Source organism: Scyliorhinus torazame, chromosome 3 (genome assembly GCF_047496885.1).
Source record: "Scyliorhinus torazame isolate Kashiwa2021f chromosome 3, sScyTor2.1, whole genome shotgun sequence".
In the NCBI taxonomy this organism is placed as follows: Eukaryota; Metazoa; Chordata; class Chondrichthyes; order Carcharhiniformes; family Scyliorhinidae; genus Scyliorhinus; species Scyliorhinus torazame.
In genome coordinates, this window is record NC_092709.1 from 356,466,665 (window position 1) to 356,480,052 (window position 13,388).

General features: G+C 53.0%; 1 protein-coding gene across 1 annotated transcript in view; it reads right to left on the bottom strand.

Moving 5' to 3' along the window:
- Nucleotides 1–7,005: 7,005 nt before the first annotated feature.
- Nucleotides 7,006–13,388, bottom strand: part of LOC140409360 (retinol dehydrogenase 11) — a 150,274-nt gene continuing 143,891 nt past the window's right edge. Inside the window, exons 5-6 of the mRNA XM_072497796.1 lie at nt 11,960–12,069; nt 7,006–7,330 (exon numbers count right to left, since the gene is read on the bottom strand). Of these exons, the coding sequence (XP_072353897.1) occupies nt 7,151–7,330; nt 11,960–12,069 (290 nt within the window). The 3' untranslated portion in view covers nt 7,006–7,150. The remainder of the gene's footprint in view (nt 7,331–11,959; nt 12,070–13,388) is intronic.

A 13,388-nucleotide genomic window follows, 5' to 3' on the forward strand; every position in this document is an offset into this window, starting at 1 on the left:
GGGGATGGGGGTGAGGGGAGAGGAGGTGGAGGGGGTGAGGGTGTGGGGAGAGGAGGTGGAGGGGGTGGGGGTGAGGGGAGAGAAGGCGGGGGGGTGGGGGTTAGGGGAGATGAGGTGGAAGGGGTGAGGGTGTGGGGAGAGGAGGTGGAGGGGGTGGGGGTGAGGGGAGAGAAGGTGGGGGGGTGGGGGTTAGGGGAGCGGAGGTGGAGGGGGTGAGGGTGAGGGGAGAGGAGGTGGAGGGGGTGAGGGTGAGGGGAGAGGAGGTGAAGGGGGTGGGGGTGTGGGGAGAGGAGGTGGAGGTGTGGGGAGAGGGGGTGGAGGGGGTGGGGGTGAGGGGAGAGGGGGTGGAGGGGGTGGGGGTGAGGGGAGAGGGGGTGGAGGGGGTGGGGGTGGGGGGAGAGGAAGTGGAGGGGGTGAGGGTGAGGGAAGAGGGGGTGAAGGGGGTGGGGGTGAGGGGAGAGGAGGTGGAGGTGTGGGGAGAGGGGTTGGAGGGGGTGGGGGTGAGGGGAGAGGGGGTGGAGGGGGTGGGGGTGAGGGGAGAGGGGGTGGAGGGGGTGGGGGTGAGGGGAGAGGAGGTGGAGGGGTTGAGGGTGAGGGGAGAGGGGTGGAGGGGGTGGTGGTGAGGGGAGAGGGGGTGGAGGGGGGTGAGGAGAGCGGGGTTGGGGGGCTGGGGGTGAGGGGAGAGGGGGTGGATGGGGTGGGGGTGAGGGGAGACGGGGTGGAGGGGGTGGGGGTGAGGGGAGAGGAGGTGGAGGTGTGGGGAGAGGGGGTGGAGGGGGTAGGAGGTGGAGGGGGTGAGGGTGAGGGGAGAGGAGGTGGAGGGGGTAGGAGGTGGAGGGGTGAGGGTGAGGGGAGAGGAGATGGAGGGGGTGAGGGTAGAGGGGAGAGGGGGTGGGGGTGAGGGAAGATGGGGTGGAGGGGGGTGAGCGGAGCGGGGTTGGGGGGCTGGGGGTGAGGGGAGAGGGGGTGGATGGGGTGGGGTTGAGTGGAGAGGAGGTGGAGGGGGTGGGGGTGAGGGTAGAGGGGGGTGAGGGTGAGGGCAGAGGAGGTGGAGGGGGTGGGGGTGAGTGGAGAGGAGTTGGAGGGGAGTGAGGGTGAGGGGAGGTGGAGGGGGTGGGGGTGAGGGGAGACGGGGTTGAGGGGGTGGGGGTGAGAGGAGGTGGAGGGGTTGGGGGTGAGGGGAGACGGGGTGGAGGGGGTGGGGGTGAGGGGAGACGGGGTGGAGGGGGGTGAGGTGAGAGGAGGTGGAGGGGTTGGGGGTGAGGGGAGAGGAGTTGGAGGGGGGTGATGGTACAGATTAACTTGCTTACCTTGCAGGTCAGCTGTTGAGTTCGGGAGTGAGAGCCGGGACCTTAGAAACAGCGCGGGAATTTTGAAAAAGCGCGGGGGCTGCGAGGCAGAGGGGACCGTTTAAAAGGTCGCTGCCTGAGTGAGGTGAGTACTGATTAACTTCCTTACCTTGCAGGCCAAGTCGATTTGAGCAGGAGCGGAGCAGGCTAGTCCATTTCAGCGGGGGCAGTGCGGAAGTGATTTCTGGGAGGTAAGTCTCTCCTTTAAATTTTTTTTAAAAAAATTTAATTTTAGTGTTTAAGGTGGGAACAGGAAGTCGACCCGCGAACTTCTGGGAAGACCCTCACCAATAAATTCTGGTGGAGAGGAAACCCGAGACACTACACGTGTAGTGTCTCCCACCCGCCCTCCTCCTCTAACCTAATAATAAAACCCTTTGGTGTGAGGTAAGTACCATATTTTATTACTGTTATTAATATTTTTTTTATATAAAAAATTTAATTTAGTTGTTAGCCAGATCTTGGTAGAAAGTTAGAGGAATGGCAGGGAAGGGAGTGCAATGTTCCTCCTGCAGGATGTTTGAGGTGAGGGATGCCGTTAGTGTCCCTGCTGATTTTACCTGCAGGAAGTGCTGCCATCTCCAGCTCCTCCAAGACCGAGTTAGGGAACTGGAGCTGGAGTTGGAAGAACTTCGGATCATTCGGGAGGCAGAGGGGGTCATAGATAGCAGCTTCAGGGAATTAGTGACACCAAAGATTGGAGATAGATGGGTAACTGTAAGAGGGACGGGGAAAAAACAGTCAGTGCAGGGATCCCCTGCGGTCGTTCCCCTGAGAAACAAGTATACCGCTTTGGATACTTGTGGGGGGGACGACTTACCAGGGGTAAGCCATGGGGTACGGGCCTCTGGCACAGAGTCTGTCCCTGTTGCTCAGAAGGGAAGGGGGGAGAGGAGCAGAGCATTAGTAATTGGGGACTCTATAGTCAGGGGCACAGATAGGAGATTTTGTGGGAGCGTGAGAGACTCACGTTTGGTATGTTGCCTCCCAGGTGCAAGGGTACGTGATGTCTCGGATCGTGTTTTCCGGGTCCTTAAGGGGGAGGGGGAGCAGCCCCAAGTCGTGGTCCACATTGGCACTAACGACATAGGTAGGAAAGGGGATAAGGATGTCAGGCAGGCTTTCAGGGAGCTAGGATGGAAGCTCAGAACTAGAACAAACAGAGTTGTTATCTCTGGGTTGTTGCCCGTGCCGCGTGATAGTGAAATGAGGAATAGGGAGAGAGAGCAATTAAACACGTGGCTACAGGGATGGTGCAGGAGGGAGGGATTCAGATTTCTGGATAACTGGGGCTCTTTCTGGGGAAGGTGGGACCTCTACAGACAGGATGGTCTACATCTGAACCTGAGGGGCACAAATATCCTGGGGGGGAGATTTGTTAGTGCTCTTTGGGGGGTTTAAACTAATGCAGCAGGGGCATGGGAACTTGGATTGTAGTTTTAGGGTAAGGGAGAATGAGAGTATAGAGGTCAGGAGCTCAGATTTGACGTCGCAGGAGGGGGCCAGTGTTCAGGTAGGTGGTTTGAAGTGTGTCTACTTCAATGCCAGGAGTATACGAAATAAGGTAGGGGAACTGGCAGCATGGGTTGGTACCTGGGACTTCGATGTTGTGGCCATTTCGGAGACATGGATAGAGCAGGGACAGGAATGGATGTTGCAGGTTCCGGGGTTTAGGTGTTTTAGTAAGCTCAGAGAAGGAGGCAAAAGAGGGGGAGGTGTTGCGCTGCTAGTCAAGAGCAGTATTACGGTGGCGGAGAGGATGCTAGATGGGGACTCATCTTCCGAGGTAGTATGGGCTGAGGTTAGAAACAGGAAAGGAGAGGTCACCCTGTTGGGAGTTTTCTATAGGCCTCCAAATAGTTCTAGGGATGTAGAGGAAAGGATGGCGAGGATGATCCTGGATAAGAGCGAAAGTAACAGGGTAGTTATTATGGGAGACTTTAACTTTCCAAATATTGACTGGAAAAGATATAGTTCGAGTACATTAGATGGGTCGTTTTTTGTACAGTGTGTGCAGGAGGGTTTCCTGACACAGTTTGTTGACAGGCCAACAAGAGGCGAGGCCACATTGGATTTGGTTTTGGGTAATGAACCAGGCCAGGTGTTGGATTTGGAGGTAGGTGAGCACTTTGGGGACAGTGACCACAATTCGGTGACGTTTACGTTAAGGATGGAAAGGGATAAGTATACACCGCAGGGCAAGAGTTATAGCTGGGGAAGGGCAATTATGATGCCATTAGACGTGACTTGGGGGGGATAAGGTGGAGAAGTAGGCTGCAAGTGTTGGACACACTGGATAAGTGGAGCTTGTTCAAGGATCAGCTACTGCGTGTTCTTGATAAGTATGTACCGGTCAGGCAGGGAGGAAGGCGTCGGGCGAGGGAACCGTGGCTTACCAAAGAAGTGGAATCTCTTGTTAAGAGGAAGAAGGAGGCCTATGTGAAGATGAGGTGTGAAGTTTCAGTTGGGGCGATGGATAGTTACAAGGTAGCGAGGAAGGATCTAAAGAGAGAGCTAAGACGAGCAAGGAGGGGACATGAGAAGTATTTGGCAGGAAGGATCAAGGAAAACCCAAAAGCTTTCTATAGGTATGTCAGGAATAAGCGAATGACTAGGGACAAAGTAGGACCAGTCAAGGACAGGGATGGGAAGTTGTGTGTAGAGTCTGAAGAGATAGGCGAGATACTAAATGAATATTTTTCGTCAGTATTCACTCAGGAAAAAGATAATGTTGTGGAGGAGAATGCTGAGCTCCAGGTAAATAGATTAGATGGCATTGAGGTACGTAGGGAAGAGGTGTTGGCAATTCTGGACAGGCTGAAAATAGATAAGTCCCCGGGACCTGATGGGATTTATCCTAGGATTCTCTGGGAGGCCAGGGAAGAGATTGCTGGACCATTGGCTTTGATTTTTATGTCATCATTGGATACAGGAATAGTGCCAGAGGACTGGAGGATAGCAAATGTGGTCCCTTTGTTCAAAAAGGGGAGCAGAGACAACCCCGGCAACTATAGACCGGTGAGCCTCACGTCTGTAGTGGGTAAAGTCTTGGAGGGGATTATAAGAGACAAGATTTATAATCATCTAGCTAGGAATAATATGATCAGGGATAGTCAGCATGGCTTTGTGAAGGGTAGGTCATGCCTCACAAACCTTATCGAGTTCTTTGAGAAGGTGACTGAACAGGTAGACGACGGTAGAGCAGTTGATGTGGTGTATATGGATTTCAGCAAAGCGTTTGATAAGGTTCCCCACGGTAGGCTATTGCAGAAAATACGGAGGCTGGGGATTGAGGGTGATTTAGAGATGTGGATCAGAAATTGGCTAGCTGAAAGAAGACAGAGGGTGGTGGTTGATGGGAAATGTTCAGAATGGAGTTCTGTCACAAGTGGAGTACCACAAGGATCTGTTCTGGGGCCGTTGCTGTTTGTCATTTTTATCAATGACCTAGAGGAAGGCGCAGAAGGGTGGGTGAGTAAATTTGCAGACGATACTAAAGTCGGTGGTGTTGTCGATAGTGTGGAAGGAAGTAGCAGGTTACAGAGGGATATAGATAAGCTGCAGTGCTGGGCTGAGAGGTGGCAAATGGAGTTTAATGTAGAGAAGTGTGAGGTGATTCACTTTGGAAGGAATAACAGGAATGCGGAATATTTGGCTAATGGTAAAGTTCTTGAAAGTGTGGATGAGCAGAGGGATCTAGGTGTCCATGTACATAGATCCCTGAAAGTTGCCACCCAGGTTGATAGGGTGGTGAAGAAGGCCTATGGAGTGTTGGCCTTTATTGGTAGAGGGATTGATTTCCGGAGTCAGGAGGTCATGTTGCAGCTGCACAGAACTCTGGTACGGCCGCATTTGGAGTATTGCGTACAGTTCTGGTCACCGCATTATAGGAAGGACGTGGAGGCTTTGGAACGGGTGCAGAGGAGATTTACCAGGATGTTGCCTGGTATGGAGGGAAAATCTTATGAGGAAAGGCTGATGGACTTGAGGTTGTTTTCGTTAGAGAGAAGAAGGTTAAGAGGAGACTTAATAGAGGCATACAAAATGATCAGAGGGTTAGATAGGGTGGACAGTGAGAGCCTTCTCCCGCGGATGGATATGGCTGGCACGAGGGGACATAGCCTTAAACTGAGGGGTAATAGATATAGGACAGAGGTCAGGGGTAGGTTCTTTACGCAAAGAGTAGTGAGGCCGTGGAATGCCCTACCTGCTACAGTAGTGAACTCGCCAACATTGAGGGCATTTAAAAGTTTATTGGATAAACATATGGATGATAATGGTATAGTGTAGGTTAGATGGCTTTTGTTTCGGTGCAACATCGTGGGCCAAAGGGCCTGTACTGCGCTGTATTGTTCTATGTTCTATGGTGAGGGGGGAGGAGGTGGAGGGGACGGGGGTGAGGGGAGAGGAGGTGGAGGGGGTGGGGGTGAGGGGAGAGGAGGTGGAGGGGGTGAGGGTGAGGGGAGAGGAGGTGGAGGGGGTGGGGGTGAGGGGAGAGAAAGTGGAGGGGGTGGGGGTTAGGAGAGCGGAGGTGGAGGGGGTGAGGGTGAGGGGAGAGGGGGTGGAGGGGTGGGGGTGAGGGGAGAGGAGGTGGAGGGGTTGAGGGTGAGGGGAGGGGGGTGGAGGGGGTGGGGGTGAGGGGAGGGGGGCGGAGGGGGTGGGGGTGAGGGGAGAGGGGTGGAGGGGGTGGGGGTGAGGGGAGAGGGGGTGGAGGGGGTGGGGGTGAGGGGAGAGGGGGTGGAGGGGGTGAGGGTGAGGGGAGAGGAGCTGGAAGGGGTGAGGGTGAGGGGTGGTGGGGGTGAGGGGGGAGGGGGTGAGGGTGAGGGTGGAGGGGGTGGAGGGGGGTGAGGGTGGAGGGGGTGGAGGGGGGTGAGGGTGAGGGGAGAGGGGGTGGAGGGGGGTGAGGGGAGAGGGGGTGGAGGGGGTGGGAGTGAGGGGAGAGGAGGTGGAGGGGGGTGAGGGTGAGGGGAGGGGGTGGAGGGGGTGGGGGTGAGTGGAGGGGGGGTGGAGGGGGTAGGGGTGAGGGTGGAGGGGAGGCGGGTGGAGGGGGTGGGGGTGAAAGGAGAGGAGGTGGAGGGGGTGGGGGTGAGGGGAGAGGAGGTGGAGGGGGTGAGGGTGAGGGGAGAGGAGGTGGAGGGGCTGGGGGTGAGGGGAGAGGACGTGGAGGGGGGTGAGGGTGAGGGGAGAGGAGGTGGAGGCGCTGGGGGTGAGGGGAGAGGAGGTGGAGGGGGGTGAGGGTGAGGGGAGAGGAGGTGGAGACGGTGAGGGTGAGGGGAGAGGAGGGGGTGGGGGTGAGGGGAGAGGAGGTGGAGGTGGTGGGGGTGAGGGTGAGGGGAGAGGAGGTGGAGGGGCTGAGGGGAGAGGAGGTGGAGGGGGTGAGGGTGAGGGGAGAGGAGGGGGTGGGGGTGAGGGGAGAGGAGGTGGAGGGGGTGAGGGGAGAGGAGGTGGAGGGGGTGGGGGTGAGGGGAGAGGAGGTGGAGGTGGAGGGGGTGAGGGTGAGTGGAGAGGAGGTGGAGAGGGTGGGGGTGAGGGGAGAGGAGGTGGAGGGGTGAGGGGAGAGGAGGTGGAGGGGGTGGGGGTGAGGGGAGAGGAGGTGAAGGGGGTGGGGGTGAGGGGAGAGGAGGTGGGGAGGGTGAGGGGAGGGAGGTGGAGGGGGTGGGGGTGGGGTTGAGGGCAGGGAGGTGAGTCGGGCTGACAGAGATCTCTGAAGTTCCAGTTTATGTTGAAGTCTGGGTCTGCAGCTGCAAGGAGAGAGCAGGAAGAATGTTTTTGGCTGAATTGACTCGATTCCTGTGTTTTCCTTAGTTAAGCCCGGTGAGTAGCTCACTGAGGTCCCAGAGCTTCTTAGCTAAGGCTGGGTCTCGTGCTGTCAGCGAGGGCAGAGTGAGGGAACAGTCACTGTCTATGTAGTGCCCACTGATCCCCTCCATTTCCTCAGACAGAGCACAGTAGATGGTGCTCACAGCTCCTTCCTCCGAAGACTGTAACACAGAGAAATTCAGAATGTCAAACAGCTCCGATAGCCAAAGAAAGCCACTTGCTCAAGTATTCAGTTCAATTCAGAGTCACAGAATTGTCACGGTGCAGAAGGAGGCCGATTGACCCTCCGAGTCTAAACTGGTCTTCTGGCTGAGCTTTTCACTGAGTCCCATTCCTCTCCCGTCTCCCCATAACCACTCACATTGTCTCCATTCAAACAATCGGACCCTCGAGGTTTGAAGCACCTCTATCAAATTTCACCGTAACCTCTTTCTCTCCAAGGGAAAGAGTCCCTCCCTCTCCAATCTATCCCCATAACTGAAGTTTCTCATCCCTGCGGCAGTGTTTGTAAACCTCGCCTGCAGCCTCTCCAATGTTTTTTTTCTTTATTCGTTCATCGGTGTGCCAGCATTTATTGCCCATCCCTGGCGCTGTGGGTCTGGAGTCACGTGTAGGCCAGACTGGGTAAGATTTCCTTCCCTAAAAGACAGCAGTGAACCCGATGGGTTTTTACAACAGTCGGCGATGGTTTCATGGTCATCATTTCGACTTTTAATTCCTGATTTCTATTGAATTCGAATTTCACCATCGGCCCTGCTGGGATTCGAACCCGGGACAGGTGAGCATTATCCTGGGTCTCTGGATTACGAGTCCAGTGACAATACCACCACACCATCCCCTCCCCATCGTGTGACAACCAGAACTGTACACAGTATTCCAGCTAAGGTCTAACTAGTGTCTTATACAAGCCCAACGTTACCTCCTTACTTCTGTACTCTATGCCCCTTATTGATGAAGCCAAGGTTACCGTCTTGCTTTCTTAACAGCTCCCTCCACCTATCCTGCGACCGTCAATGACTAATGCACATACACATCCAGGTCCCACTGCTCCTGTTAAAGTTGTAACCACTATGTTATATTGCCTCTCTCTGTAATAACCTGCATGGGATTGTTCCCCTGGGTTCAAGGGTCAGTTACGAGCAGACGCAAGTTCAAAGTGAGGGGTGGATGTGAGGAACAACATTTTTACTCAGAGGCTGGTGACTGCCTGGGAGGGTGGCACATCATAACATTCAGGCTACGGGCCAAGTGCTGGCAAATGAGATTAGGTAGGGTGATGGGCAATCAATTACTCTCGAGACAAGGGGAGTCATAACTAATGGGCTTTAATCAGCTAGAACTGTACCCAGCAGCTTTGATACAGAAAGTGAAGGCTGCTGGGGCGGCATCGGTTCTTATACCCCGCCTCTCAGGGCGGAGCTATGTACATCAGCCAATGGTACACTCCTGGGTCTAGCCAATGGTCATCCGCCTCTCAGGTACCGCAATACCTGGTATTACCACAGTAGGCAGGTCAGGGCCTTTCATACCTCGGTGCAGACTCGATGGGCCAAAAGGCCTCTTCTGCAATGTGTGATCCTGTGGTTCTGAGAGACACAACCAGCTGGGAATGATTGTTCCCCCATGTTCACTGGAACGGACCAGAAAAGGTCACCCAGTGAAGAGGCGACGAGAAAGGAGAGAGGACCCAGTCAGGTGTAACCGGGCCTCGTGTGGACAATGTTGTTGCTGAATAAATGTCCTTTATTGCACGCACTTTACTCTCCATGTTCTTCTTACCAAAGTGAATCATCTCACACTTCTCCACATTGATCTTCACGTCCCACCTATCTGCCCCCTCCACCAATCTGTCTCTGTCCATTTAAAGTTCTACTCTCTCCTCCTCGCGGTTCACAATGCTTACAGCTTTTGTATCATTCGCAAATTGAAAAAATGTTCCCTGGGGGCAGCAGGGTGTCGCAGTGGGTTAGCCCTGCGGCCTCACGGCGCCGAGGTCCCAGGTTCGATCCCGGCTCTGGGTCACTGTCCGTATGGAGTTTGCACATCCTCCCCGTGTTTGGATGGGTTCCGCCCCCACAACCCAAAGATGTGCAGGCTAGGTGGATTGGCCACGCTAAATTGCCCCTCAATTGGAAAAAATGAATTGGATACTCTAGATTTATTTGTAAAAAACCAAAAGGTATTTATTAATGAGAATTGTCCAGCAGCTATATCGTAGCTCGCTCCCAAAATGTCTCTACCCAGAAGTCTTTTTCCACGTGTGACTCCACACTGAGTCCCAATTGGTCACCCAGGCCATGTGACCCTTACTCTGTTGTGTTGCCCTTAAAGGGTCAACACTTGGATGCATCTCATCTGGTCCTGGTGCCTTGTCAACCTGAAGCACAAGACACAAAACAGCTTATCCAATAATCACTCCTTATCAATTTTAAACCTTCTGGTGCCTGAATTAACTTCTCCTTCCCCATATTCTGGGGCGAACCTTCCTCCTTTGTGACAACAGCTGAAAAGTGTTCATTTAATACCTCAGCAATGCCCCTGCATCCAACACTCTTATGGTTTAGCACAGGGCTGGTTTAGCACAGGGCTAAAGAGCTGGCTTTTAAAGCAGACCAAGGCAGGCCAGCAGCACGGTTCAATTCCCCGACCAGGCGCCGGAATGTGGCGACAAGGGGCTTTTCACAGTAACTTCATTTGAAGCCGACTTGTGACAAGAGGCGATTTTCATTTCATATCCCGATCAGCACTACTCCTCATTTTACCACCTTTGTATTATTTATATGCTGATAGAAGACTTCTCAATTTCCTTTTACGTTGACTGCCAGTCTCTATTCGTACTCCCTCTTTGCTTCTCTGATTTGCTTCCTCACCTCTCCTCTGAACCTCCATATTAATCCTGGTTCTCAATTATATTTTCTACCTGACATCTGCCATGAACACACTTTTCTTTTAGTTTAATTTCGAATTGCTTTGTCATCCAGTGAGCTCTGGATGTGTTTGCCCTGCCTTTCCCTTTCGGGCTAATACACTTTGACTATTGATCCCAGATCCATTCTTACCCCATTGAATTTGGCTTTCCCCCATTGAATTATTCTCACTCTGGATTGTTCTGTTCCAAGTCAGCCTAAACGTTATGATACAATAAATGGAGAAGATTGACCTTTCTCCCTGGAGGTCTGGAACACAAGGGTGCAAGTCATGTCTGAGCTGTGAAGTGGGGCCAAGCATAGAGCACTGTGAAAGCGTTCAGGCAGCACACCTCAGGACACTTGAGTAATTTTATCAGATTGATACCTGGGTCCAAAGGTTGAGATATCAGGAGAGATTCCACATTTGCTAATTTAGAAGAATAAGGGATGGTTTCATCAATGTTGTCAAGATATTATGTTGAACTGGCAGGGTAATTGCAAACTACTGATCGGGGAGCCTGGGATGGGGGGGGGGGGCAGAACCTGAACATCATGTTCTGTGGCCGAATATATCCCAGTCTTTGCCTTTCATTAATAAACCCCTTTGCTAGGTCTGGAAGACTCCAGAGCGTGTCTCGGGCCACCGCAGTCTAAATCCTGAGACGGATAGATTTATGTCAATCAACAGCATTCAGGGGTGTTGTACATCCTACCACGGGATGTGGGCATGGCTGGCTGGGCCTGCATTTGCTGCCCATCCCTAATTGCCCTTGAACAACTCAGCAATTTCAGGGGGCAGTTCAAAGTCAACGGGCAGCACGGGAGCACAAGTGGTTAGCACGGTGGCTTCACCGCGCCAGGGTCCCAGGTTCGATTCCCCGCTGGGTCACTGTCTGTGCGGAGTCTGCACATCCTCCCCGTGTCTGCGGTTTCCTCCGGGTGCTCCAGTTTCCTCCCACAGTCGAAAGCCGTGCAGGTTAGGTGGATTGGTCATGATAAATTGCCCTGAGTGTCCAAAATGGTTAAGAGGGGTTATTGGGTACGGGGATGGGGTGGAAGTGAGGGCTCAAGTGCGTTGGTGCAGCCTCAATGGGCCGAATGGCCTCCTTCTGCACTGTATGCTCTATGTTCTATGTTCAGATTGCTGTGGGTCTGGAGTCACGTGTAGGCCAGACCAGGTGAGGACGGCAGATTTCCTTCCCTAAAGGACATTGGTGAACCAGATGGGTTGTGACGACAATCGGTGATAGTTTCTTGGTCAACATGACTGAGACATAAGCCCGGGCCTCAGGATTGCGAGCCCAGCGATATCACCCCTACGTCACTGTCTCCTTCTCAATGGGGAAAATGTTGGGTATTTGCAGCGAGATCACAGATTTGTGGGCAGCACGGTAGCATTGTGGATAGCACAATTGCTTCACAGCTCCAGGGTCCCAGGTTCGATTCCGGCTTGGGTCACTGCCTGTGCGGAGTCTGCACATCCTCCCCGTGTGTGCGTGGGTTTCCTCCGGGTGCTCCGGTTTCCTCCCACAGTCCAAAGACGTGCAGGTTAGGTGGATTGGCCGTGATAAATTGCCCTTAGTGTCCAAAATTGCCCTTAGTGTTGGGTGGGGTTACTGGGTTATGGGGTTAGGGTGGAGGTGTGGACCTTGTGTAGGGTGCTCTTTCCAAGAGCCGGTGCAGACTCGATGGGCTGAATGGCCTCCTTCTGCTTTGTAAATTCTATGAAAATTAACCCTGATCTCAGTGTAAAACTGAATAATTGAAGTCGCCTCCTCCAATTCCTATGTCCCTAAGTGGTTTGAGATGTCATGACATTGCAATAGTTACGACACAAATAAGTCCCAGCACATTCCACCAATGACTCTTAGGGGGTCTGACCTTGAAGAAGAAGAATCCAATAAGGTTGAAGATAATCCTCATGAGCAGGCTGTAGTTCCTCATAATTTCCGACATTACCACGCCCGGGTGCACAGCGTTCACTGTCACAGCTAGAGCAAAGCAGAGAGATTTAAACACAGTCCCACAGCACTCACTGTCACAGCTAGAGCAAAGCAGAGAGACTTTAAACACAGTCCCACAGCACTCACTGTCACAGCTAGAGCAAAGCAGAGAGACTTTAAACACAGTCCCACAGCACTCACTGTCACAGCTAGAGCAGAGCAGACAGACTTTAAACACAGTCCCACAGCACTCACTGTCACAGCTAGAACAAAGCAGAGAGACATTAAACACAGTCCCACAGCACTCACTGTCACAGCTAGAGCAAAGCAGAGAGACTTTAAACACAGTCCCACAGCACTCACTGTCACAGCTAGAGCAAAGCAGAGAGACTTTAAACACAGTCCCACAGCACTCACTGTCACAGCTAGAGCAGAGCAGACAGACTTTAAACACAGTCCCACAGCACTCACTGTCACAGCTAGAGCAAAGCAGAGAGACTTTAAACACAGTCCCACAGCACTCACTGTCACAGCTAGAGCAAAGCAGAGAGATTTAAACACAGTCCCACAGCACTCACTGTCACAGCTAGAGCAGAGCAGACAGACTTTAAACACAGTCCCACAGCACTCACTGTCACAGCTAGAGCAAAGCAGAGAGACTTTAAACACAGTCCCACAGCACTCACTGTCACAGCTAGAGCAGAGCAGACAGACTTTAAACACAGTCCCACAGCACTCACTGTCACAGCTAGAGCAAAGCAGAGAGACTTTAAACACAGTCCCACAGCACTCACTGTCACAGCTAGAGCAAAGCAGAGAGATTTAAACACAGTCCCACAGCACTCACTGTCACAGCTAGAGCAGAGCAGACAGACTTTAAACACAGTCCCACAGCACTCACTGTCACAGCTAGAGCAAAGCAGAGAGATTTAAACACAGTCCCACAGCACTCACTGTCACAGCTAGAGCAAAGCAGAGAGACTTTAAACACAGTCCCACAGCACTCACTGTCACAGCTAGAGCAAAGCAGAGAGACTTTAAACACAGTCCCACAGCACTCACTGTCACAGCTAGAGCAGAGCAGACAGACTTTAAACACAGTCCCACAGCACTCACTGTCACAGCTAGAACAAAGCAGAGAGACATTAAACACAGTCCCACAGCACTCACTGTCACAGCTAGAGCAAAGCAGAGAGACTTTAAACACAGTCCCACAGCACTCACTGTCACAGCTAGAGCAAAGCAGAGAGACTTTAAACACAGTCCCACAGCACTCACTGTCACAGCTAGAGCAGAGCAGACAGACTTTAAACACAGTCCCACAGCACTCACTGTCACAGCTAGAGCAAAGCAGAGAGACTTTAAAC